This window comes from Medicago sativa, chromosome 7 (assembly GCF_051527215.1).
Source record: "Medicago sativa cultivar Bolivia chromosome 7, Bolivia_mono, whole genome shotgun sequence".
Classification (NCBI taxonomy): domain Eukaryota; kingdom Viridiplantae; phylum Streptophyta; class Magnoliopsida; order Fabales; family Fabaceae; genus Medicago; species Medicago sativa.
The window spans coordinates 8,679,333-8,705,616 of NC_140755.1; the positions used below are offsets into that span (position 1 = coordinate 8,679,333).

The following is a 26,284-nucleotide window of genomic DNA, read 5'->3' on the forward strand; positions in this document are numbered from 1 at the left end:
CTCTAATCACATTATGTGGCCAATCCAATACACAAGGTCTATTTGATGTTTTATCATGCAGTGAGGCTTTCTTATCTTCCACAAATTTGCTCTGATTTTCTTGCTACTTGCAATCTTGGAAAACAATTTAATTGACTTAGTCAATTGTTCCTGTGCAATTTTATTTCGTACCGACATAACAATTTGTTTTCTCCCTTCATATACTCAACATTTTATTATTTGGTTTTATGCATAAAATTCAATCTAGAACCATGTAAGAGCTTGCACAAATTTATTGAAAAAATTAACTATTTTATATGTACAATTTTTTGTATTAAAAAAAGGCATTTTAGAGAAAAGATACTTGGAAAAATGAAAGAAATTCTTACTATGATTCGGGGTCTCTTTGATTGTTTGGAGAGAAGGTTTCGAGTATTGGGAAAAAAATAAACTAGAGAGAAATATTACGTTTTCTCTGTTTGAGAGATTGTGTTTGTAGAGAATAATAAATAATAAATTAAATATACTAACATTAATATGTTTCAAATTTTGAGACTTCTATAATAACATAAATTGAATTTAAAAAATTTATCCAAATTCTCTGAAACTCTCATCCAATGCAAAATTTTCTTTCCCAAATAGACTCTTGGTATTCAAAAAGAGTTAATCAAGCTAGAGACTATACATCTCACCCTATTTTGGTATTCTAAAATCCGAAAAATGGGGATTTTAAACGTATTTTATGCTTTTGAAAGATACAATGCAAAATGCAGGAACAAGAATTTCAATGAAACTTTCAATAGAGAAATCAGCAATATTCTTGTTACGGGCAAACGGTGACATATAAAGAGCTACCAACAGAGAAGGAATTTTCATTAACTTGAAAACATAAAAACATTCAAAATTATTCATATACTTTGCAAAGTGATTATGAATAATCATGGAAGCACCATTCAGCGATTCGCCTCTACAGAGGTTGAGAATCATTGAAACAATATCATCTGTAGAATTCCACACTACAGGACGCCCTATACTCTTCAATTGACCAACCAATTGAAGATTGGCGTCGTTTTCGATGCCGCATTCGCTGAGACTTTGTTGTTGCTGAAGCTGTTTTCCATTGTAGATCAATCGTTGATGTTCAATAGGAATTTTGGTTTTGGATGAAATTTGTTCGAGAATAGATTCCACTGTGTCTTCTCTTGAAGCGTGGATGACTATGGTGTTACATTTCCACATCATGCGAACGAAGAATTGCAACGGTAACGACGTCGTTTTGCGGTCGTTGAATTTGAGCTCCGGGGAGTGGTTGCTGTGGTGGTCGGCGGTAACGACGTATTTTATGCTTTCCCAAATGCACGCAAGAGGCAAATAGGGTGAGATAAGACATTCACTTATAGCATAGTTCTCTATTTGCCTTTTGACAAAATATGGCAATCTTCCTAAGCTTTGCCCCCAATCATCTAAATAATATAAGACAGACATTAAGAAAACAATGCCTGAACAAATCTATCAAAGTTTATTTCATAAGAAAATTTATTATCACAATTCACAACATACAAATTCAACATAAGTGTTTTTAAATCTGAACATAATTTAATCAAATTTGACAAAAGATCCCCCATCTATATTACAGAAGATTTTACTTATTTGTATCACAATCTTCTCTAGTCTCTAATGATCGGCAACTCGGGTGTAGAATGCAGGAACACAACAATTTGTCGAAACGAACATACAAGCTATAACAATGAGTAATCAATCAGACTAAAATATGAAGACAACGCTGTCATGAACTCTCGACTTTTGATTCTGAGCCACACATTCTGAAATCCACATAAGATTTCTGATCTCCTGCTCCCTTAACCTCATATATGCGAAGAAAACAGCATAGTGAAACTGTAAATATATACAAATTAGGATGGCTTAGTGAATGAATAAAACAAACGTACACTATACAAAAACATTTATAATTAAGCCAATCAATATCCTTCCAGCTTAATATTATGATATTCTGAACTGTTAAAAAATAAACCTGTTGCTCAAATGCTAAGCAATGCCTCTTGACCTCCTCCTCATAGAATGCCTTGTCAAGCATCTGGCTCTCCCCATATGATAACTTCGCAAAGATAGATTGATAAGGAGGGTATTTTTCCATAACAGCACGAACCTACGCGAGCAACCATGTAAAAGAATTAAGGCTAAAAAAGCAATACTAAAAGAAATCAACTAGAAATCAGTGGATGTTATAGACAACAATGATGAATCTCAAATATTTCAGGGCCGATACCGACAAGAAATTGGTAGCCAAAAGAAACTAAAATTACAAATGAAGTAACAACGAAAGTGCTCAAAAAAAATGAAATGAAAGTTTCAATGAGATCCCTAAAACAAGAATCATCTACAAGTAGGGCAGTCTCCTGGCGGTACAGGTTTAAGGTCATGCAACGGCAGTTAAACCAGGGATAAGAGGAATAATATATTTGCAGCACAAGCCTCTTGGGTTGTCCTGGTGGTATTGGCTTGAGACCTGGAAGTGTGCTCCTCCTTTAGGTCTCAAGTTCGATTCTCTCCAGTGTCAATTTAAGTGGGCTAATTTAGCTTCTTCAAAAAAATATATATATAGTTGCAGCACATTACACTGACTTAGCTACTAATAAAAAAAATCTATAAATAATCTACTGCCCTAAGAAACACAATCTAGAAGGGTCCAAGAAGCATACAAATTGAAAGAGGGAAAACATTGTACATCAGCAATGCAACAACCAAACGTTTAAAACAATTGAGATGCAAATCATACCTGATCAATGTCCTCACAGACAGCAAGCTCCTCATGACCATATGGGTAGCTGTTAAAAATAAGTTGGTCATTAGTAAAATAAGCATTACAAAGCAGTATATTGATTTTCTTTTTCTTTTTTTTTTTTTTTAAATATTTAACTGAAGGATTAGAGCTTACAACAAACCGAAGTTAGAGTACAACTTCCTACGGTCATCTCTGGTAAGCTCAGTTCCAATGCTGCACAACGTGGAAACCATGGATGCCAGTTATGCGGATATCCAGATAAACAAAAAGATTATACAAAGACTGCTTAGTACTTTACCTATTGATGGTAATATTAACAGCCCTTCTATCAGCCTCAAAAGCTAGAAGGTCGGACATTATCTCAGCAGTAGCACCTCCAAGTTTCTGTTTACAAATAACATTAAAGTTGATGAAAGTCAGGAGGAAATCACAAGGGAATACAAATAAATAGCTGACAAAAAAGAAACTTGGAAATCACAAAGAGGCTTCACCTGACAAAATCTGTAAAAGTCTTCAAGGTATGCCTTGTAAAGAGTGTTCCTCATTATTTCAATGTTCATGTCATCCAAGTCCTAGAAATAAACAAGAGCCATGAGCAGATACATCAAAGAAATAAACTAATCAAATATAAACATGGGGTAAATATATATATATATATATATATATATATATATATATATATATATATTTCAGATTTTGCAATTGAACAACAATTCTACAACAATCAACACAACAAACTGATTGATGTTGAACAAAATAGAGGGAAACAAATATTTTCTGGAAAGATGATTTACCTCAGATGTAATGCACTCAGAGAAGTATGGCGCCAGAGGAGTGTCAACAAGAACCAGCCTGTAAAGCTCCCGCATATTCTGAGCAACTGCCAGAGTGGCAATACTGAGGAGAATCCCACCAGAAAAGAAAAAAAGTAAAATCAATATTCTATGTGCCAAGATCAATATATTGTACAATGCACAGAAATCAGGGTACCTGTCAAACATGCCGAGTGGATGGCATTTTTCTAGAAGTTCTTGGACATCTCTCTCATGCAAGGTGCCAGTAACAATCAAAACAACATTGTCAATCATGTGACCATATCTGCAGAGTAAAAAATTAAAAAAATTAATTTCAGTTTTAATCACAGACAGAGACACCAAATATGAGACATATACTGAAATAACGACACCATTAATGATTTGAGAAAATGAAAGTAATTAACTACACATGAGGGTGTCAGACACCAGACACATATTCAAGGAAATACACTAACAGAGCGAACAGACAAGCAAAGTTCACATACGTGATATACTCTAAGAAGGTTGACAAGGGTTCTGTAGCTTGGCATAGCATATGCTTGTAATCATCAACCAGCTTAAGGGTACATTTCTCCACAATTGTTGTGGTATGCAATGGAGATGGTTCTGCAAGAGGTAATCCATCAGTATAAATCAATAATTTTAAGTACTACATGTCATCATCAAGTATACAATAAGAATAATATTAATAAGGTGAAAGTTGAATCAATAATTTATCAAAATCTTCTAATTCTTCATTCAACAAAGAAAATTGAACAAAACCCGCAGAAATAACAGCTAACTTTTACACAAATATAATAAATAAAACAAACAAGATCTTACTGAAGTTCACAATAAAGGGGTAACAATATCATAGAGACATAGACTTCATCCAAAGTAGATCAAATATCTAAAATAACAGTCACTAAATTACAATACAATAAAATAAACACATAAGTTTTCATGACAAGGAAGCATGATATCCAATCGAGATTCAATTTGTGAATTAGAAGATCTGTGTTTTCAAATTATGAATCAAATCTTATTATGAATTGTAAGATACATTCTTAATTAAATTTGGGCATTTTTACGTAAAAACAAGAGACATTGCAAAACTAAAAGCTAATATATCATTATAACAAACCTCAAAATAATTCAAGATTCAAGTCATAAATCAAATGAAAAATAAAGAGTGTCTGCCTATACAAAATTGGCAAACCAAAAAGTGGCTGGCTGCACTAAGATTATATAGTGAACTGAGATTCATTATAGTGATTCGAGATTTATCATAATGAATCGAAATTCAAGATTGAGTTTAGTTTTATATCGAATCAAGATATGACTCACATATGTCTTGTAAGATACTCATAACCAAGATTAAAAGCACTTAATTTTAAAATCAAACAACAAATTTATTTAAAAAAAATTAATTACTACACTACATAGCATCTCCCTCTGAAAATTTTTATAAATAGTTCTTCAGTCACTAGCATTTCAAGTCAACAACAAATTGAAACAAATATTACAATTTCACAAAATCATAAATAACAGAAACATTTCTGATTAACTAAGCACTTAATTTCGTTAGACTTTTTTAACACCAAACAATGAATTTTATCAAAAACTTCTCTAACTTGAGAATTAATTCTTCAGTTCAGTCATTAGCATTTCAAATCTACAAACAACGGAAACAAACATCACAATCTCTGTAGATCTCTATAGCAATGACACTTCTCATCGAAGGTGTATCATGGTATCCGACACATGTCGGTGTCGGACACATCAATTACATGTTTGGTGTTCATGCTTCATAGAACAAGATTTTGCATATAATCATAAACAACAATTACATGTCAGACACTAATACGTGTCAGACACCGAACACCCCTTCGATCAAAAGTGTATGTCTTACAGATCCTTAGCAGTTAATTTTGTTACACTTAATTTTAACATCAAACAATGAATTTATCAACAAAAAAATTACTGCACTAATAGCATCTCCCTCTCAATTTGCATAAATAATTCTTCAGTCGTTAGCATATCTGATTAACTAAGCACTGAATTTTGTAACACTTTTTCAACACAAAAAATAAAGTTCATCAAAAATTTCCCAAAGTTTCCAGAAATAATTCTTCAGCTAGCATTTCAAATCTACAAACAATTGAAACAAAGTGATTTCGCATAATCATGAAGGAAAAAAAAAACATTTCTGATTACGTGAGCACTTAATTTATTACACGTAATTTTAACATCAAAAGAATTTTATAAAATAAAAAAATAAAAACTTCTCAAAATTTTGATAATTAATCCTTCAGTTCAGTCATTAGCATTTCAAATATACAAAAATTTAAACAAATGACACAATGTCACATAATCATAAAGAACAGAAACATTTTCAATTAACTAAGAACTTAATTTTGCTACACTTTTTTAACATCAATCCAACTAAACCAAACATCGTGATTTCTATAGAAGATCCCTATAGCACCAACACTTTTGATGGAAAGTGTGACCCGTGTCTGACATTTGTCAAACACTTAAGTTTTTTATTATGTAATTACATTTCCGATTAACTAAGTGTTTCATAGATCGTGATTTCGCATATAATCACGAACAACATACACATTTGATCAGAAATGTAATTACAACTTAAAATGACAACTTTAAGTGTTGAGAACATACACATTTCTGAATACATAGATCGTGATTTCGCATATAATCACAGACAACATACACATTTCTGATTAACTAATCACTTAATTTTACTACAATTTTTCAAAAGCAAACAATGAATTTCATTCAAAACACCACGATCCTGACACAACACTGACACATGTGATTACATTGAATTGTGAATCATGTCATTTTCTAAAAAATTTATCTTTGTCCACATGTCACTGTGAGTGCTCTGTGTCCGTGCTTCCTAGATCACGATTTCGCATATACAATCATAAACATTTCCGATTAACTAAGCACTTAAATTTGCTACACTTTATTCAACATCAAACAACAAATTTTATCAAGAATTCTCAAAATTTCAATATTCATACGTTCAAATTCCAAATCTACCAACAATTAAAACAAAATACCGTGATTTCGCATAATCATAAACAACAGAAACATTTCTGATTAACTAAAAAATAATAATTTAATCAATCAATAATCAAAATTTTAAATAACAAATTGAGATCGTTGATTAATCTCAAAAACAAAAAAAACGAAAAACGCACCGTTTTGGAGATAAGGACCATACTCAGTAGCAGAGAGATGCATCTTGATATCATCAAGGGTTTCACATTGACAGAGATTGTTGTAATCAGCGGTGGTTAACAAACCGGAACGATGACCTCTGACGATTGCTTCAAGGTAACCGCCATGGATGTTGAAGGTCATAGCTTCGAATCCGTACATGGTGGGAAATTGGATCTGAATGAATTCGGGTCGGATTATGGAAATGGATCGGGAAGTAGAGAAACGAAGCACCTCCTTCAGAGAATGAGAGGAGATGATGTTGAAAGTGCCTGGTTGTAGTTCTTCTACACGACACAACAATAATAATCAGGAAAAAAATAATTAATGGAAATTTTATTAAATGAATTATTGTTTTTTTAGAGGGTTAAATTCTTGTTACTCATTTTTCTATTATTATGGTTAATATTTTTATCTTGCAAAACTAACAAATTTCAAGTGCATTTTTATTTACTTTTTTGAAAGAAAATTTTTTTACACTAATTTGAATGCAGATCGTATCGTGTCATATCTATCAATCAATGTAATTGATCACATAATCATTCGAATGAGACTAATTTTTAGCATAAACCGTTTAAAATTTACTCTAGGAAAACAAAGAAAGAAAAACAATGTATAGGTTATTGTTTTTTACATGTATTTGATCAAATTGAACTCACTATGTTTTATCTTTTAAGCTACAAATATCAAATTTAACTTCTTTTACAAGAAAATGTTTTGCATTTTTTTTTTTTTTTGTGTTAAATTTCATGTACTAAAGGAAAGGGAGTTCAGTATTTCTAGGTTCAATCAAAAGATAAATAAAGTATGGTTAATAATTGTTTCATTTAAAGTACACATCATTTTACAAATGTTCGTCTTAACGAGAGCTCATTAACCATTTGTGATATGTTTGATAGCTTATTGCTCAAAAAAAATGTTTGATAGCTTATGTTATTTTTTTTTCTCATTTTAATTAATATTTTATGAAGAAATTTAAATAAGAATAAAAAAATTATTTGTTGTTGTTTTATATTTATCAACTATCAATATTGACTAAGATACTATAACTTACTTTGACCAAAAATACACACACACACACATATATATATACTTTCTTCAAAAAATATATATATATATACATATACATACTATAAGTTATAATATTTATTGCTTTTCATAAAAATATAGTAATTTGTTTATTTAGTCAACGCATCTTATCATGAATATATGTTTATTTTATTGCATTTAGTTGTATTTTTCTTTGTATAATATACCACATTATTAAATAAATATTGACCATAGTATACATATTTTAGTGAAATTATTCTTACTCTCATTAAAAATATAGTTCCTATTACAATGAGTTAATCCATATTTTTAACATAGATTTAATAATATCATAATAAAGATAAAGTTGTAATTACAGTAGTTTAAATGAAGGGTATTTTTTTTTTTTAACCAAAAAAGAAGGGTATATTTTTTGGGTAAACTAAGAGTTAATAACACATAAGGGGAAAATTTCAACATCTCAACTAGGTTGACACTGAATGTGAGAAAAACACAAGAAATTGATTGACTTGTGTTAGTTTTTTTAAAAAAAACATTTTAAGAGTTTTAACAAAAGAATGAGCGAGAGATATTTAGAGAGAAAAAAGAGAGACAACACAAGCAAATTATCATCGTTTACCCCAAAATCCGAGGTTAGTCTAGCTCTTGCACTTTCAATAATATTTTTTTACTATAATCACATAGAATTACAATCGATCCAACACACAAGTTAGAGACTTCCTTGTCTTACAAGTCACAATCACTCAAACTAAGTAGTATTCTCTTCATTAAAAAAAAGTAAGTAGTATTATATCATTTTAGGTATAAGACTAAAACTAAGTGCTTACATTGAAGTAGTTGAAAATGTACACCACTCAAATTTGATCACTAACCGAACACTTGATGAGATTTTACTTATCTTTTGGTCGATATGTGGAATAAAAAATCTCGTTTTTATGAAACTAGATAATTAAGACAAAAACAAGTATAACATTTGGTTATGTAAGGTGGACACGCCCTCCCCACTTGAAGTGCAATGTGGATGCATCGTTTGCTATGCATCATAATAAAGTTGGAATTGCCACATTTGAGAGGTATGTTTGTTGGTGCGAAAACTATGTGATTAGAGCCCATTTTGTCTGTTTTGTTGGTGAGGTGAAGACGTTACTTGTTGCTATAGATTGGATCAAAGAAATGGGTTCTAAGTTTGGTTTAATTATTAGGAATACCAAATGCTAGTTGAGTCTAGTTATTACAACTCCTTGTTATCACAACTTAAGAGTTTGGTTGTGCGGACGTCTTATGTGGAATCTCGGGTTAAAACTCGAGTTACCACATTCTCCTTCACTATACATGTCTGTTTATTTGAGCGCCGACCAATAGCAAAAAAAATATAATTCTCATGTTGAGTTTGCTAAAAAGAAGCTACATAGTTGCTAATAGGTTAGCCAAGACGGTTGCTAGCTCTCAAGTTTATCATGACATTCCTACATGTATTGATCTTTTTATGTTTAATAAAATGAGCTACTAAAAAAAGAAAAATACACGCACGACTTTTTATCCTTTGATTTGATTGATTTTCATCCATATACAAAAAAAGTTGAATCTAAACCAAATCAAACCGATCATATCCTTACATGGATTTCATGTTTTAACTTACAAATTATACGTAGAATTAAGCTTTGAGTTAATATATGAGATATATGATGTTGAACATTGGTAGACTTTTTGAAAAAATTAAGTAAATTGGATTTGACATGATTTGATTTAAAAAAAAATAGATAGTAAAAGAAACTAGAAAAAAGAAATTTCATTTGAAATTTTCAGAGTTAGTTAGTTTGAACACAGATTCTGGCTATGACAAAGGTAGCAATATTTCTATTTACCAAACCATCCTTGTCTCAACCAAATTGAATATCTCACTTGTCACATTTACATGTTACCTACATCTCCAAAGTCACTGTTTCTCCAAAATGGCATCTCATGTATGTGTCTCTCTCTTTCTCTTCACGTTCAAGTTATGTGCATTTTTATGGCATATGTCACATTTTCTTTGTTTATTATTATTTACATTGATCCATCAAGGTTAATCCATGTTCCTATAAGTATTAGGAATCTTTTTTTTTTTTGATAAATAAGTCACATTATTCTCTTTTACATTAGTTGGATGGATCATCAATGTTGTATGGTTGATTAATATCGTGTCTATCTCAATTTCAGATCTGTTTATGACATTATACTATTAGTATTTGCTTAGTTTGATTAATATCGTGTGCTGATGTTGCAACCTGGTGGTAACATAATATCAGACAAGAATAAGTGAAGTATATCATAAAACTTTATTGGCTGACAGTCACAATTTATATTTCTCGAAGGTTTGCGATAAAATGGTGTCGCAGTTGATCAAACTGATGACATTATTGAATTCAGTGGTTGATTTAGAGAAACACTAATGGCTTTCTTGAAGGTTTTCATTAAAATAGCGTCAAAGATTTGATCGAACTAATGCCATACATGATTTCATGGCGTTGTGCATTGTATGTGTCTCGCGAGGGAGAAAGAAGATAAATAGTGTGCTGTCAAATGTTTCAAAGATAGTAAACCCTCACTTTCTCCCTCGTCATATTCTCTCCTTTAGTTCTCGATCGATTTTTACTATCCTCCCACTTGAAATTACCCACTGAATCCATCTTCGACATCAGTTCAGCCAACCTAAATGCTACTTTACCAGAAACCTTTGAGAACACGACTAGTGCTTCTTGAAGGTTTAAATATGAGGAGACCATCGTGAAACTAAAAAAACATGTTACATTGTACCATTGCTTTTTTGTTTTGTTTATGAGATTTGCATGTTTAGAAAGAGCTGGTGGAAGAGGGAGCTATTAATATTTGTGTTAAGGTATTATTGGCCACAAGTATCATGTGACACACCTTTCTTGTAGGTTTCATGTCCTATGATAAAAAATATCCTTCTTTTAGACTCAGAGGGAAAGCGTGTTGCAGTCAAGTATTTTTCAGATGACTGGCCAACAAACAGTTCAAAACTAGCTTTTGAGAAGTTTGTGTTCACCAAGACTATTAAGACAAATGCTCGCACAGAAGGTAACCATTACAGATTTTAACAGATATCACAATATATGAACTAATCATTTTCTACCATATGCTAGTTTGCATGATTATTGATGTTTACTGGGTATGTAAATTTTCTTGTATAACTATAATCTTATCATCTTAGAGCTCACAATAAGTAATTGGAGAGTTTTTGGTTTCTGTTTAATATTATTGAGAAAAAATCAAGTCCCACATTGAAAATAGACAAGGTACGGAAGAAGTTTATAACGAGCGACTCCCACCATATAAATCGGTTTTGAAAGAATGACTTAGGCTCAATAGGAAAGCCTAATATGATATCAAAGTCTATAGGTTCAAGTCATCCACCATATTATCCATGCACGAAACTCAATAGTGTTGGGCGTGATGGAGTGTATTGGGAAAATCTCAAATCTTACAATAAAAAGAGATAAGACCTGAAAATATATTACACAGTGACATCTTTCACCTTAACAGGTCGATTTTGTAAGGATGAGTTGAATATGTTATACAAAAGAAAAAACTTGATAAATATAATGGACAAAAGTGAAAAATGTCTTATCAGCAAACCAAAATAATGATAATTAAAAACATATGAAGAGCATGAAAAAAAGTTACTTTCTTGCATAGATGGAAGGAAAGATCACAAAAAATAAAACCTTGGCGCTTGAATGTGTTCATTTTTCATGGAATGCAGCAAGTAAGCCTACCAAGTATGTATATTTTGGTTGATCCCATTGGTACACATTAACTAATATTAACTAATGAAGTTTGATTAATCAGTTCCTAAATGTACTTAATCAGACTCAGAAACTCAGTTCCAACATGTGATGAAAACAAATCTATCAACCTTAGGCTTGATCAGTATTACATTTACTCCTCCTTTTCTTTTTTGGTCAGTGAACACACATCAGTATTGGTCTTCAATATATCAAGTCATATGTACTAGTAGTTATTAAATAGGAGAACAAAAACTTTTTTGCTAATCACTGATGGAATGAAAAACTGTCAGATTATAATTTGAGGCAACTAGAAGATTGACCATTCTATCCCAATACGAGTTTATGAAATTAACTGCCAAATTTTTTAGTTTGGAATATTGTTTATTTTATTATGACATTCACTATGTGGAACTGTGGAAGTTTGGCCATTGTATCATATAGACATTAATTTTTTATGTGTGTTCTTATGTAGCTGATATGTTGTTTGGCGTTATCTACAGCTGAAATAACATTACTTGAGAACAATATCATTATTTACAAATTTGCACAAGACCTGCATTTCTTTGTCACTGGCAGCGATGACGAAAATGAGATTGTTTTAGCTTCAGTTCTTCAGGGCTTCTTTGATGCAATCACCCTTCTGTTGAGGTATTTTGGCTGTAAATTTATATCTTGAATCAATATGTCATGGATCCTATTTTATTCATCATTCCTATTTTATAAAGTAATTTTTGTATCATTTATAGGAATAATGTTGACAAAAGAGAGGCACTTGAGAACTTGGATCTCATTCTGTTATGCCTTGACGAGATAGTTGATGGAGGGTATGCGTTTGGTTTTTAGTTACATTTTGTTACTTTCATGAGTTCCATTCGTTTTTTAAAAAATATTCCCTCACTTGAAGGATGATACTCGAAACAAGTGGACCACTTATCGCCGAAAAAGTTACCTCTCACACCATAGATGCTGACTCCTCCTTGTCTGAGCAGGTAGTGCTACATTCTTTCTGTTTACTTTATTTCAGTTATGTGTGTTAACATTCTAGACAGATCAACTTTCCGAAATTGGATCCTCTACGGCAGAAGTATGGTTCTGCAGTTGTAGGCTGTGTAGCACCAAAACTTATATTGAAGGGGTGTCTGAGTGTCCAACGCCGACCCAACACTGACGTTTTTTTTAGGCAACAAACTGCCATATGTGGTTACATTCATGTCGGCGTCGTGTATGGTGTTTGTGTCAGTACTTCACATGTTGTAGATATTCTCTCTAAATCTAATAGTGTCAACAACCTATGAAGCACCATACTTTAGCTGTAGGTATTCTCTCTCAAAATCTAATGCTGCCAACACCCTATGAAGCACCATACTTTAGGTGTAGAGGATCCAGATTCATAACTTTCCTTATATACATGAAGTTGCTAGAATTATTCTTCATACTTGTTTTACTTTGGAGGACCATAAATATTTATTATCTTAGTCATTATCACAGAGTTTTGACGATAAACACATCAAATTACTTTGATCTTACCTGACAGTGAAATTTTGATATTGCAGACGCTAACGCAAGCATGGGCAACAGCTAGAGAACATTTGACAAGAACCCTTCTAAAATGATGTTTGAATGAACTGAAGAGTGTTTTGTTATATTTGAGGGACTTTTCTACCTCGACAATTAGTTTTATCTTCTCATTTGTTGTAAGCTACCTAGTAAAGTTGGTATGGTTAGTATCATATCATAAAAGTTGATCTTGGTTTGATTTTAATCTGTTGTAGTTCTGGTTTTATATTTCAAATACTTGAAATCATTTATTTATACAATGCAAGTTTAACGAAAGAAGGAAATTGTTGTTTCAATAAAAATTATCTTGGGAAACCATAGTTTTTCATTTGGTTCCACCAAAATACAGGCTATATATCTTCTCATCTAGTAAGCAAGAAATTAATCCCCCTAATATTGTTAGGTAGCAATCACAGATTCCTTTTTGCCTTGGCACAAGGATTATGTAGAAGTGCATCCACAATATAGAACTAGGCTAAAACTTAATTTGGTCAATAAATAATCATGCATGGAACAGATTGAACAATAGATCACTAGCTCAAAATCCATAACAATTGAAAAAGAAAGAACAGGAATACCTTCACCCAATTAGCATCCTCTGCCTATGGTCCATATAAATTGGTACAGCGTTAGTGTTATGACTTGGGTATAATTAGTGTTATGAATAGCAGGTTGTAGAAAATAGCAGAATACCAAAAACTCGCTATGTGAAATAGCAGATAGTGTTGCAGACAAATAGAGGAAACCACATAACGGTTGAAATAAGTCGATTACATATAAAAAAAAAAGGCATGCTGCAAACAAATATGAAAGGGAGTGGAGGTAGAGCATAGCTTGTATGTTGAAAGGTTTTCCGTATTACAGTGAATAAAGGTGTATAACAATCACTAACCCGTTTAGTCAATTAAAAACACCAACCCTTCAGTTTTTCTATTATAAAAATACATCATGTTTGCCATACATGCAGCTTCTTCAGTTTGTCATTTTTAAAAACCCTACAATTCTCTTTTTCCCGCTATTGCCACACATCAGCTCGGAGAAACTGAATCTCATCGGGAAAATAAACTAGGAGAAACTGAAATAGCGGCCACCATTTCCCTTCTAATGAAACTAGGATAGTGTCATGGTTTTCATAGCCGATTCGTCAAAATCCACTATGCTATAGGCTATAGCTCTGCTATCGCTGCTATTTAACAACATGCCATAGAGAAGTGACTATTCATTGCATGAGTTACAGTGAAGGCTAAAATATTTATTCATGTATAAAAAGAATTGTATTTCAAAAAGCCTCTAAGAAAATGAATTGTATAAATAGGCTTAAAACATATACAGGATTTTAATTAACAGAATGTCATGTCTTTGATGTATATAAACTCACCAGAACCAAAATCATTCAACAAAAGTTTATAGAATTACACATGTTAATGTACAGGAAAAATTCACTAAAAACAGCTTATGGATATGTCATAAGATATTTCCATAAGTTATTCCAAACAGTCTCACAAGTACTTATGTTCGTAGAAAAATTCAAACATGTCATCCAAACAGGCCCTAAATGATCATGCATGGAACAGATTGAAGGCTAAATCACTAGCTCAAACCAACTAAACATAAATATTAGATGGCTAGATAAAATGTAAGTGCGTTAGTTTTGTCACTTGGGGTAATAAAATAGCAACTTCCTTTAATCATAATTTAAAGAATTATACATGTTAATAATATACAGGAAAAAATTCACCAAAATCAGGCGGTAACATAATTTATATTTGAAATTATAAAGATGCTACATTATAACCTTGGAGTCAGAAATACCAGTAGCATGTCCTCTAGATGGTGGTAAGACACTTTGCAATTTTTTAATCATCTGATCAAGCTCCTTTAATTTGTCGACTTCACGTGATTGCTTCAAAAACCTCTCCAGCATTAGAAATGCTGTAGAACTAATATATCTTCCTCTCTCCAACGTTTGTTTCGAGCACGAAAAAGCTTCTTGCACCAAACCCCTTGAACATAACCCAGTTACCAAAAGATCTAAAGCATGGGCATGCGGACAATGCCCTTTCTCCACAAGGTAATTCCATAAACTTAAACTCAAATCGAGCCGGCTATTGTGACAAAAATATTTCATCAGCATCACAACCGTCCTTGTTTTCGGAACAAATTTCCTCTGAGTCATTTTCTGATAAAGCTCAGACACACCTTCAATCCCTCTTGATTTCATTAATCCTAAGAAAATTGTATGATAAGTTACACCATCCGGCTCAATTTTTTTTTCAATCATCTCATCCATCAACGAAAGCGCAGATACAACATCCCTATTTCTAACCAACGTCGTAATTAAAGCATTATAAGCACCAGAATCAACAACCAAGTTTCTCAACGGAATCTCATTAAACAACTGCCATGCTTTCCCCGTATTTTGAACCAACCCCGCTCCATGAATCAGCGTAGTTATCGTTTCAACCGACACAACAAACTTCTTACTCTCCATCTCCTCCAAAAGCCTCAAAGCATCACCAAACCTCCCTTTCTTACAATAAGCATCAATCCTAATACCAAAACTCACACTATCCGGCTTAAACCCCCGCTTAACCATCTCATGATAAAACAACTCAACCGAAGTAACATCACCCGTTTCCTTAAACCCTAACAACAAAATATTCATACTCTTCGTATCCGCCTTAAACCTATCCACAAACCTAACAAAAACCGACCTCGCCTCCTTCATTTGCCTCTGCGTCGCAAAAGCTTTCAACAACACATTAAACTCATCACTCCCAAATTCTCTCCCAACAAAAACCTCCTCCTCCATCCTCTTAAACCCATCAAGCGTTTCCTCAAAAGATTTATACTTGGCTATCTTCGCCAACATTATACTCATTGCCTTCAATGTAAGCAAATCAGAGCGTGTATTCGCAATTTGTATCAACAAGCTCCAAGCTTTATCGAAGTAACGCATTCTTGTTAATATATGAAGTGTGATTTCAAGTGAACTTGAACATGGGTTGGTGTGAGTATTTTTCATAGCAAAATTGAAAAACTCCAATGCTTTGAGACCATTGGAATGCGAAGCGAATAAGCGTGTAAGAATGTTTTGAATCAAGGAAGATGGGATTGGTGTTGATGGTGGGAAATAGTGAAGGAGTGTTGGGTGTAAGGGTTTTTGTGGAAATGGGTGGTTGTTGATGATTGTTGTGATTGTGTCTATGTTAGGGAGATTTTTGGATTGTGTTGTGAAGAGGTTGTTGAATATGTATGAGGTTGGTTTTGGAGTGTGGATATGGTTTTTGAGGTTGTTGAAGAAGAGTTTGTGCATTTTTTGGTGTTATGGAAGAGACCCACCATGTGTTTGATAAAATGCGTGAAAGGAAACAGAGGAATGAGAAGGGAACTGGAGAAGGGAACTTTCTGTAACTTCTTCGTCTTCGCTATAGTTTTTCTTTATTTCTTTCTCTTTTCGATTTCCTTTTTTGAAGGGTGATTTTTGCTTTAATTTTTTTATCCGAAATCACTTTTTTTTTTTCATTTATCTTCTCTATTTTAATTTAATTAAATATTTTTTTAAAATTTTTTATCTTTCGTGATTTTATCGTTTGGATGAGACATTTGGGTTATTCTTTGTTTTGTTGGTGATTGTTTGAATTTTGTTTTGTTGTGATGTATGTTTGATTCTTGTTGAAAGATCGGTTTTATTCAATTACAACTTCAATCAATGATTTGAATGTCAATGTTGCAAATCATGTGTGTGTTCACATATTCATCTTTTACGATTTTCATTATACAATTAACTTATATTTGTTGATATTTTACGATATTCTTGTTGATATTTTTCATTATATTTGTAAACATTTTTTTGTTGTATACAATTAACTTATATGTTGTGAGTTTGTTCACATATTCATCTTTTACGATTTTAACGACGTTGAATATATGAATGTATTTGATATATTCGATTAATTCGAATGAAGGGTCGGATCTATGCTATTACTTCTTATTTATCCTTTAAAAATGTACTTTAAGGATCTATATATGAAACCTCAAAGTAGATTCTTAAAAGAGACCAATGAAGCTGATCTTAGCTATTAAAAATGACCACATTTTTTAGAAATAAAAGCTAAGATTCTTTTTAAGGAAAATCTAAGGTTCTTTTTTTGAGATAGCAAAAAAATGGTTGTTGATTTCTTTTAATATTTTGTTTCCACGTTAGAGTAAAATTTCGGGACATGCAATGGATAAGCCTCTTATAAATCTTCCGCTAAACCCACATGTCGTCTTTTCACAAAACACAAGAGTAGAACAATAACAAGAACAAGTAGAAGAACCTTGCAACTACAAAACAATGACCTCTGCAAGTACAACCTTAACCATGTACCAATGTCAATGCTTATCTTCTTCAACTTCTTCTATGCGTCTTCCTAGTAGGGTTACATGCAAAGTCTCTGAGTCTCATCCTCAGCTTTCAGTATCCACCACAGTTGATAAAACACTCTGCAAAATCAAGAATTCTGGTGTCATTGCTTGTCTCAGAGCCAATAGGTCCCACCTTCCACTTTCTTCTTTGCTTTCATTTTGGTTTCTCTTTCTCATTTTTATCAATTACTTTAGGGGAAGAACAAATAAGTAGAACTAGTTAAAACTTAATTTGGTCCCTTATAATTTTCATATGGCCCAGTGACAAAAAATAATATCCAAATTGTTTATAACTCAATTTTCTCATTTTAATTATAACAGTGAGACTAATTTTTCATTTTTTTCAAAACTATCAGTGTTACATAGCTAGATTGAAAGTGTGTCTGACAAGAAAATGACAGATATGGTTACATACGTTCACTTTCAATTGTTTGTGTTACATAGGTAGATTGAAAGTGTATTTGAGTGTCCTACACAACCATGACATGTGTGGCTAGATACAATCACTTTCAAATTTATAAATTATGTGTGTTACATAGGTAGATTGTAAGTGTGTTTAAGTGGCCGACACGATAATGAACATGTAGTTACACTTAGATACAATCACTTTCATTTTTACAAAATTTTATCGATGTGTACGTGTTGGTGTTATTGTCTAATTCAGTGTTCATGTGTGTGTATACATTGAAGTGCACATAAAATCTTTGTGGTTCACACTATGTCATCGTTTTCTTCTATGACATGATTTCTTGGTACTTGCCTTAGAATATGAAAATTGAAATTAATAATGGCTATCATTCCCTTTAGATGATAGCATGTGTAGTGTGCTTTGTAATCTGAATTTTTAGTGGGAATCTTCTTTTCTTTTAAAAAAACAAGTTTATTAACGATGAAAAGGGAGAACACTTTGGTGGTATGCAACATATGAGGTAGGTTTGATAAGCTATATGGTATCAAGGATTTGCGAAGTCTATAGTTGCTTGAATAGGAAGAGACAGTGTATAAATAGTTGAATATCAGAGTGCCAAAATTGAAAGAGGATTAGTCAACTTTAATCAATCAGTGTGTGTTGCGTAATTGTAGATATGTTGCCGAATGTTGATGATGAGAAGGGTATTTTACCTGGTGTATGTCTGCACGCGTGTGTGTTTATGCATTCCCTTTTTGCTGATCATGGACATGTTTTTTCCATGTTATAAGGAGTTAAAGGAACTGGGTTCGGACTCAGGTGAAGGAGAAAATATTAACAATAACAACTCATATTCTAACATTTGGCTATAATGAAAAATTTGACAAGTCACAACTATAGTCGATAAAAAATTTCCCAATCTGTTTATGTTGGCTTACTTTTTGTTTGTCACTTACATATAGTGCAGAAGTGGCATTGGAAGCTGCAAATGCTGCAATAGCAGGTGGCATTTCAGTTGTAAGTTTACTTTTCATGTTCTTTTATCTTGACTTATTAATGATTTTTAATAATAAAAGAAAATTCAACAACGTTTATATTGATTAGTTTCGTATAATACTAATAGTTGAATCACTTCAGATGCTTTTCGGCCATCTCGAGAGAAAATTAGTCATCCTTATGCCATTTCAAAATAGAGTTTAATGGTGATACACTATCGGTGTAAATTAGTTTTACATTGACAATCAATGAAAACTTCGTATTGCCACATAAATCCAATTTGTAACCACATCTTAAAATAAATGCAAAATATTGAATTCTCATTAGATGTCAGTGTAAAATTAGTCTACAATGACTGTGCATCTTCCATTCTGTCTTAGATATTCTCTAAGAGAGTGTAAAATTAGTCTACAATGACAGTGTATATCTGTAACCACATCTTTGTTTTCTTCACATGTAGTTGGAGATTGTGATGTCTACTCCAGGTGTGTTTGAGGTAGGTGACCTAACCTTATTTGCTTCATCAGTTTCCTTGTTTTTGAGGATTAAATTTTGTAATTTGTTTCTTGTTTGTGTAGGTTCTACAGCAGCTGGTGAAGGAGCATCCTAGAATTACTCTAGGGGTATGATTTCATTCTTTAAGTTTCTTTTTGATTTCTTACATTTCATCAGTGTTATATCAAATGAACCGAACTGAAGCTTCTGAATGTGGAAAAAATATTGTTATTCTCTCTGACAAACTCAATGTTCTACTTCTAACTATTGATGCTATAATGTAACCAAAATTTAAGTAACTCTTGATATTTAGAATCTCCGACACACATGAAATTATTATAAGATTGTAATTTTCTCTCTTCAAATTACAAGATATTACTAGCTTGCACATGAATCCTATTGCAAATTGGTATGATTTCTTTGAGATAGAGATGTTGATGTTATAATGAATGAATTGTCACATGAAATAAGATAGTGATAAGAATGAAAGTTATAGAGAGAAAAGAGGAGTGGCTTTGTGCATTGTAGAGAAGAGGTAGAATCTTGTCTTACGTGGTTTGGACATGTGTGAAGAAGATCTGTAGAAGCGTTAGTATGAAGGATAGAATATGCTAAAGAAAGAATATAGTTAGAGGTAGAGCGATGTAAGGGAAAACCATATGCCAAACCATTAAAAAGTATATAGAATTGAAAATTAGTATGTCGTTAGATATGATAATAATATGATTATGTAGCGCCTGCAGCACTCCTGATTGAAAGTGTGCCCAGTGTCTGACACTGACACACATGGTTACATTTTATAATTCTATTCTCTCAAATTATTACCGGTGTCGATGGGCTAATGTCGTATTCGGTATCTGTGTCAGTGCTAAATAGGACATTATGGCTCATTGATACATGTACCCAACATGATGAGTGCGAAAAAACTTTGGTTGTTGTTGTTGTTGTTGTCTTCGTAACATATAGATGATCAAATATCTATCATTTACTTTACAGAAGATTTACATTTCTTTTCAACGATTGTCTGAACTCAACAGATATCTGCCCTTAGGTTGGAACTGTTCTTAGGATTGAGGATGCAAAAACTGCAATTAACGCCGGGGCTAAATTTCTAATGAGTCCTGCAAATGTTAAGGTTTGAAATTTTATTTACATTTACTTTATAATTATTATTTGTTGTTAGAATTGGATTTTGAGATTATTGACTGTCAAATTTCAGTATTTGAGGCAATACTAGGATGTCTTACCAATATGCAGTTTTGTTTGAACTTGTTTATCAGGATATTTTGGATTATGTTCAAGGTGGTGAAATTTTATATATTCCCGGAACAATGACTCCAACCGAAGTAAGTGTCAACTTTTAAGTTCAAGTTGTTAACAGATTTCATGATTTATTCCTGCAATATAAATGCTCAATCCATTGCATTTGACTGTCTATAAGAATTAGGAGAAATCATATTTGATTATCTCTGATATTATTCTATTTCCCTAACTTTAGTTTATTCTCTCCATTTTTATTTTTGATTATGTCATTTTATTAGTCATTGTTACCATCCTAATCCATTTTCGTATATAAAACAGTCCAAGACTGGAGTAGTAAAATGTGAAAGTATTTTTCCATTTGCTTTTCTACAGAATGTTGTTTAATGATCATTGTTTGCAAATGCAGATATTGTCTGCATATGATGCAGGTGCTAAAATGGTCAAGGTAAGCCTTTCTATTTTCTTTTATGTTTAAATCAATCGAGAACTTTTTCTTCTGTATCTATATGAAACAATGTCAATATAATATTACATTCCAATTTCTTCCCAATACCTTCCAAAGTAAATTCCAAATTGAATCTCAAATTGACAAGTTTAGGGTATATCGACTATACTTAAACTGTTGATACATGGGATATGTCCTGAAAGTTTGTTTATATGTGGGAGGCGTCTCCCGCCTTACTAGCTGGTTTTGTAGGACTGATTTATGTTAAACCTAATTTTAAGATGGTATCTATGAAGCACAAATACTCCTCGGATCAGGCATGTCCCAGTATTGGATATCTATCTTGTCCGACACTGACATGACACCACAGGGGCGGTTGCACATATGGGCTATGTGGAGATAAAGCCCCACATGCCTTTTCCCTATTTTTTATTTTTTTTTTAATAATAGAAAGAACAAGTTAGTAAATGAGTAAACTATCTTTTTTACAATGTGTTTTATGTTTGAGTTCCGCAAAGTCATTTGCAATTTTTGATGGGAACAAATTATTGAGGATGTCTAGGTTTTATCCAAATGATTTTATAGATGTGTCGGAAGTGGTGTTACGCCATCAACTTAAAAATTATATTACAAATGTTCGATCTTACCGAAAATTTTCTAAGTTGAAAGAGCTTTCAGATCTTAGTGCAAAATTTGTGGAAACAAATAAATGCAACACATTTGCTATGGTTTATACACTTTTGAAGTTGACTTTGCTTTTGCCGGCAGCAACTGCAAGTGTTGAACACGTTTTTTTAGCTATGAAAGTTATGAAGAGTAACCTATGTAACAAAATGGATGATCAGTGGCTAAATGACCATCTTGTAACTTATATAGAAAGAGATGTTCTTTTAACAATTATCAATGATGTCATTTTAACTCGTTTTCAACAAATGGATAGGAGACGAGATTTTCATTGTAATGTATTGTATCAAACAATGTTATTTCTTATTTTTAATATAGTTTGCATTATTTATTTATTTTTTTGAAATTTTTAATATAGTTTGCATTATTTATTTATTTTTTTGAAATTTAGCCCCACGTATAACAAAAGTCTGGATCCGCCCCTGTGACACCGACACATATGATTACGTTGAATGATCTCATTTTGTCAAATTATTATCGATGTCGACGTGTCTGTGTCGTGTCCGGTCTCAATGTCTGAGTTTGTGCTTCAAACATAGTCCAGTTATGAGTGTGAGGGAGGTGTCACATTGAATCAGTGTTCTCAATTGAGGATTGCGGAAAACAGCAGTTTGTCCAAGTTACACTACACGACAGAGCTATAGCGTTGCTATTTCAGAATATTTTGTACTAAATAATGTATTGCGGAACAGTAGCGATTTGTTCAAATTCCGCTATGCAATGTAGTTAAATTTGCTAAATTCCTAATGACTCCTGCAAAAACCGCAATTAATGCGGGTGCTAAATTTAACAACACTGCATTGAATGGGATATGACCTCGATATTGAAGAATCTTAAAGTGGACCGAGTGTCCGAGTTCCTCCTAGCTTGCATATTTAGAACTATCTGATTATGTAGATTCATTTCTACCTTTATACTCTCTGATTTCTTTATTTATACAATAATATAGAGTGCATTCTATGTTAACTTGGTTTTTCATGTGATAGATTTATCCAGTTTCAGCACTTGGAGGATTTCAGTATATAGCAGCACTGAAGAAGCCCTTTCCTCATGTTTCTATGGTTGCTTCTCAGGGAATAACAATAGGTAGTTTCACATTTTCTTCTATTGAGTTATATACATTTGAGTGATTTTAAGTTCTGATGCCGTCTATAACAGAATAAGAGGTTTTTTTGGTGTTAGCAGAAATTTAAATGTCCAAAATTCTCAGATATTACTGTAATCAAAATGTATTATCATTTGCATAGAAAATTAAAAACAGAAACAAACAAATAAATAATTGCACAGGTGCATCACAGCTACCGATTGCAAACATATTATTTCTCATTCTCAACGTTGGTCTTATTTAAATTTTTCTTTTTTTGGAGCATCTAGACTTGGATCATCTGGAGTCGGCTGCAGACCCGTAGATTAAGAAATAAAAAACTAGCCAATTGTAGACCGTTAAATTAAGAAAGAGACAATTCTACTCTCTTAATCTAACGGTTTGTAGCCGGATGCACGATAAAACAGGTTTCACAGGATCGATTTTGCTTTTTAGGCTATCAAAGATTGCTGCTTATTATTAGAAAGTAAACTCTTCCATACATGTTTGATAGACACAAGTATGCATTTTAATTAGCAGATTAAGTTAACACCATTGGAAAATTTACCTCAAATTGTTTGTAGATTCAATGGAGGAATATATTATGGGAGGAGCATCAGCAGTTGTTTTGTCAGATGCTATATTTGATAAAGAGGCAATTTCTCAATGTAATTTCAGTAAGATATATAAACTTGCACAGTCTGCTACCTTGTTAGGTAACCAAGCTGTGAATAGGTGACATTTCTGTCAATATAAATATGGAATGGATGTTGTTTTCTTTTATTCTATGAGGTTTTTGAAGTGCATGTTGCATTTATTTTTTAAACATTTTTAGAGTTTGTTAGAGCAGTTAACAAACTAGAAGTAGTATTTTGAATCAAGTAACTCAATTCTAATAATTCCACATTTATCCCTAGCATCACAACTCCCTAATACATTGAATCCCACATTGACTATAAATGGAGGAAATGTTGGATAATATATAAGAGATGGGACTCATGATCCTATGCCATAAGATTTTTGGTAATGATGTGGTGTCAAAGTCTTTTAGTGGTCCTAGATGTTTAGCTAATTGCCGCTCCCGCTGCTCCCCAACACTAACAATTCAAGAATGACCACACGACAACATTGTATCCCACGGCAAAGTCGTGAACTATGAGGCTTTCTATATGATGTTTGATTTCTTGCTGACCTTTGATGCCATGTTCATCATATCCAACCTCCCAACTATACCCTTATTAATACTACCAATTGTTTTGGAATATGAAAAATCACCATTGAATGCATTTATATATAAAGTGCAATTTAGTAATAGGCGGACATTTTTCAAACCAATTTTTTACTCCAACAACTATTCTTGATATCCGTGATTTTTGTAAATTACTCTTGTATTAAGGGTGGGAGGGAGTAAAAATTTACAATGACAATTTTTTTGGTGTGCAAAAGTGTTTTTTTTTTTTTTTGGTTACAATGATAAAAGGAAGAAACTACAAAACAAAACAAAAAAGCTAACTACTCCCGGAGGAACAAAGTGTCATCAACAACGCTTTTGAGAAGATTAATAAGACCATCAGGGGGCGACTCATGAAGAAGAAGATCAACATCAGAATAAGCTCCAAGCTTTGTCATGAAGTTTTCACATTGGTTCCCCTCTCTAAGAGTGTGAGAAACTGTCATATTGATTTGATGGAGCAAATGTTGTATGTCTTGGATAAGGACATCATAAATATGGTACCTCTCAATGGGGCCATTAATAAGATTAATGCAAGCAAGAGAATCTGAATAGCAACCAAACTCCGCATAACCCAAATATTTTGCCATGGTTATACCGTGATAGATAGCAGACAGTTCAGCCAACAAGATATCATTAGAGTCTGGAATAAAACCAGAGAAGCCCACAATGAATAAACCTGAGTCATTTCGCAGAATTCCACCAAACCCGGTTCTAATAGGAGTACCATGACAACTTCCATCCACGTTTAGAATTGCACCCGAGATATTATTATTGTTCCATCTGCTGTACCTATTAGCCGTAGCAGCAGAAGGAGGAAAACTAACTAGAATGCTCTCAATTGAGTTCTTTGTGTTAGAAGCCGGCGATGCAAAGACCAAGTTTCACCACCCATACACATAAGATTTCGATGTCGCCAAGACCACCAAACTCCAACAGAAAAAATGATAGCATGAGAACCCTTAGCTCCCCTTCTAAGCCAATCATGAGCATCAATAGAAGAGAAAAAATCAGCATAAGTGAAGCCTAAGTGGTGCCATAACCTTAACGAACAAGTACAGTCACGAACACAATGGAGAAAAGTCTCGTCCTGGGCGCTGCAACGAGAGCAAGTAGCAGACGGAGCTATGTTCTTGTGATTCAGCAAAGACAAAGTTGGGGCAACATCACGACAAGCCAACCAAAAAAGGAATGTGCAAAAGTGTTTGAGTGCAGTGTATTTATTTATAATAAATGATATTTGTATGACCATTTTTTGACCAATAAAAAGAAAGGAAAAGAATAATGTCACAAAAGTTTCATCAAATGGTTGTACAAATATTATTACTCTTTATTTGTTTATTTATTCAACAACAACCTGACTATTTACAACAAGTATATGTTTGGTTTAAAGCTAAAAGGCAAAAAATTGAAGATCAAGGACAAACATTCTTCAAAAATTCTGCTACCAATATTAAGGCTTAACTCCATAAAACAATACCATGACTAATAGGAAAAGCTTCAATTGATACTACAATGAAAATCAAACTATAATAGATAAGAGATTGGGAAACAGGTATGAAACTACCGTTAAAGGGAGTCTTAAATATAACTGAAATGACAATGTAGGTTGTATGTTGGAGTACTCGTTACAGTTGAGAGGTAGAAATGTTACAAATGACCCACACAGATGTTTGATATTGTTGTTTATGTTTCAAGTCTATAAAAAAGGATAATATTTCAATTATCCTCAGCATTCTCTGATGTTTTTGTTTAAGTTGTTAAATTTTATTGGCATGAAATTTTCTACATGTGTAATGATATATGTTTATAAACCAAATACAAATTGATTAATAAATATACTCAATATTATTTCAATCCGTTGAATATACTTTATTGAATAAGAATTCAATAATATGTTTTATTTTTTACAAATAAAATACAATATATGTTTTTTTTCTTGTCCCTTTAAGAAATCTCTCTGCAACATTACAATGAAAATCCAAAAGAGCGAAGCTTTTAGTTTTTTCAAGCTCTTAACTCTCTTAATCATTTTTCTTGTGCA

At 32.6% G+C, this 26,284-nt stretch overlaps 4 protein-coding genes and 1 pseudogene across 6 annotated transcripts; 2 read left to right on the forward strand and 3 right to left on the reverse strand.

Annotated features, from left to right (window-relative positions):
• Nucleotides 1-1,479: 1,479 nt before the first annotated feature.
• Nucleotides 1,480-7,103, reverse strand: LOC146904010 (V-type proton ATPase subunit d2). Its single transcript, XM_085724746.1, has 10 exons — nucleotides 6,807-7,103; nucleotides 4,083-4,203; nucleotides 3,773-3,880; nucleotides 3,577-3,679; nucleotides 3,274-3,354; nucleotides 3,081-3,166; nucleotides 2,936-2,995; nucleotides 2,777-2,825; nucleotides 2,012-2,146; nucleotides 1,480-1,875 (listed from the first exon to the last, which is right to left on the reverse strand). Exons 1-10 carry the CDS (start codon nucleotides 6,985-6,987, stop codon nucleotides 1,744-1,746), a joined length of 1,056 nt encoding a protein of 351 aa, XP_085580872.1. The 5' UTR covers nucleotides 6,988-7,103; the 3' UTR covers nucleotides 1,480-1,743.
• A 2,579-nt stretch (nucleotides 7,104-9,682) lies between these two features.
• Nucleotides 9,683-13,502, forward strand: LOC146904011 (coatomer subunit zeta-3-like). The gene is made up of 6 exons (XM_085724747.1): nucleotides 9,683-9,839; nucleotides 10,797-10,956; nucleotides 12,167-12,314; nucleotides 12,413-12,490; nucleotides 12,571-12,655; nucleotides 13,220-13,502. The coding sequence occupies exons 1-6, from the start codon at nucleotides 9,828-9,830 to the stop codon at nucleotides 13,277-13,279; spliced, it is 543 nt and encodes a 180-aa protein (XP_085580873.1). The 5' UTR covers nucleotides 9,683-9,827; the 3' UTR covers nucleotides 13,280-13,502.
• Nucleotides 13,503-14,872: 1,370 nt separating this feature from the next.
• Nucleotides 14,873-16,753, reverse strand: LOC146904012 (pentatricopeptide repeat-containing protein At3g61360 pseudogene; annotated as a pseudogene). Its single transcript, XR_015019468.1, has one exon. The product of XR_015019468.1 is annotated as a pentatricopeptide repeat-containing protein At3g61360 pseudogene (transcript).
• Nucleotides 16,754-17,496: 743 nt separating this feature from the next.
• On the forward strand, nucleotides 17,497-23,822 carry LOC146904013 (uncharacterized). 2 transcript variants are annotated; one of them, XM_085727275.1, is made up of 9 exons: nucleotides 17,497-17,759; nucleotides 19,005-19,059; nucleotides 19,499-19,534; nucleotides 19,617-19,661; nucleotides 20,585-20,668; nucleotides 20,814-20,879; nucleotides 21,203-21,241; nucleotides 22,912-23,011; nucleotides 23,594-23,822. In XM_085727275.1, the coding sequence occupies exons 1-9, from the start codon at nucleotides 17,563-17,565 to the stop codon at nucleotides 23,746-23,748; spliced, it is 777 nt and encodes a 258-aa protein (XP_085583401.1). In that variant the 5' UTR covers nucleotides 17,497-17,562; the 3' UTR covers nucleotides 23,749-23,822. The 2 variants fall into 2 exon arrangements, with proteins under 2 accessions (XP_085583401.1, XP_085583402.1); XM_085727276.1 differs by lacking the exon at nucleotides 23,594-23,822 and adding an exon at nucleotides 23,300-23,473.
• A 699-nt stretch (nucleotides 23,823-24,521) lies between these two features.
• LOC146904014 (uncharacterized) lies at nucleotides 24,522-24,830 on the reverse strand. The gene has a single exon (XM_085728211.1). It carries the CDS (start codon nucleotides 24,828-24,830, stop codon nucleotides 24,522-24,524), a length of 309 nt encoding a protein of 102 aa, XP_085584337.1.
• Between the last annotated feature and the right edge of the window lie 1,454 nt (nucleotides 24,831-26,284).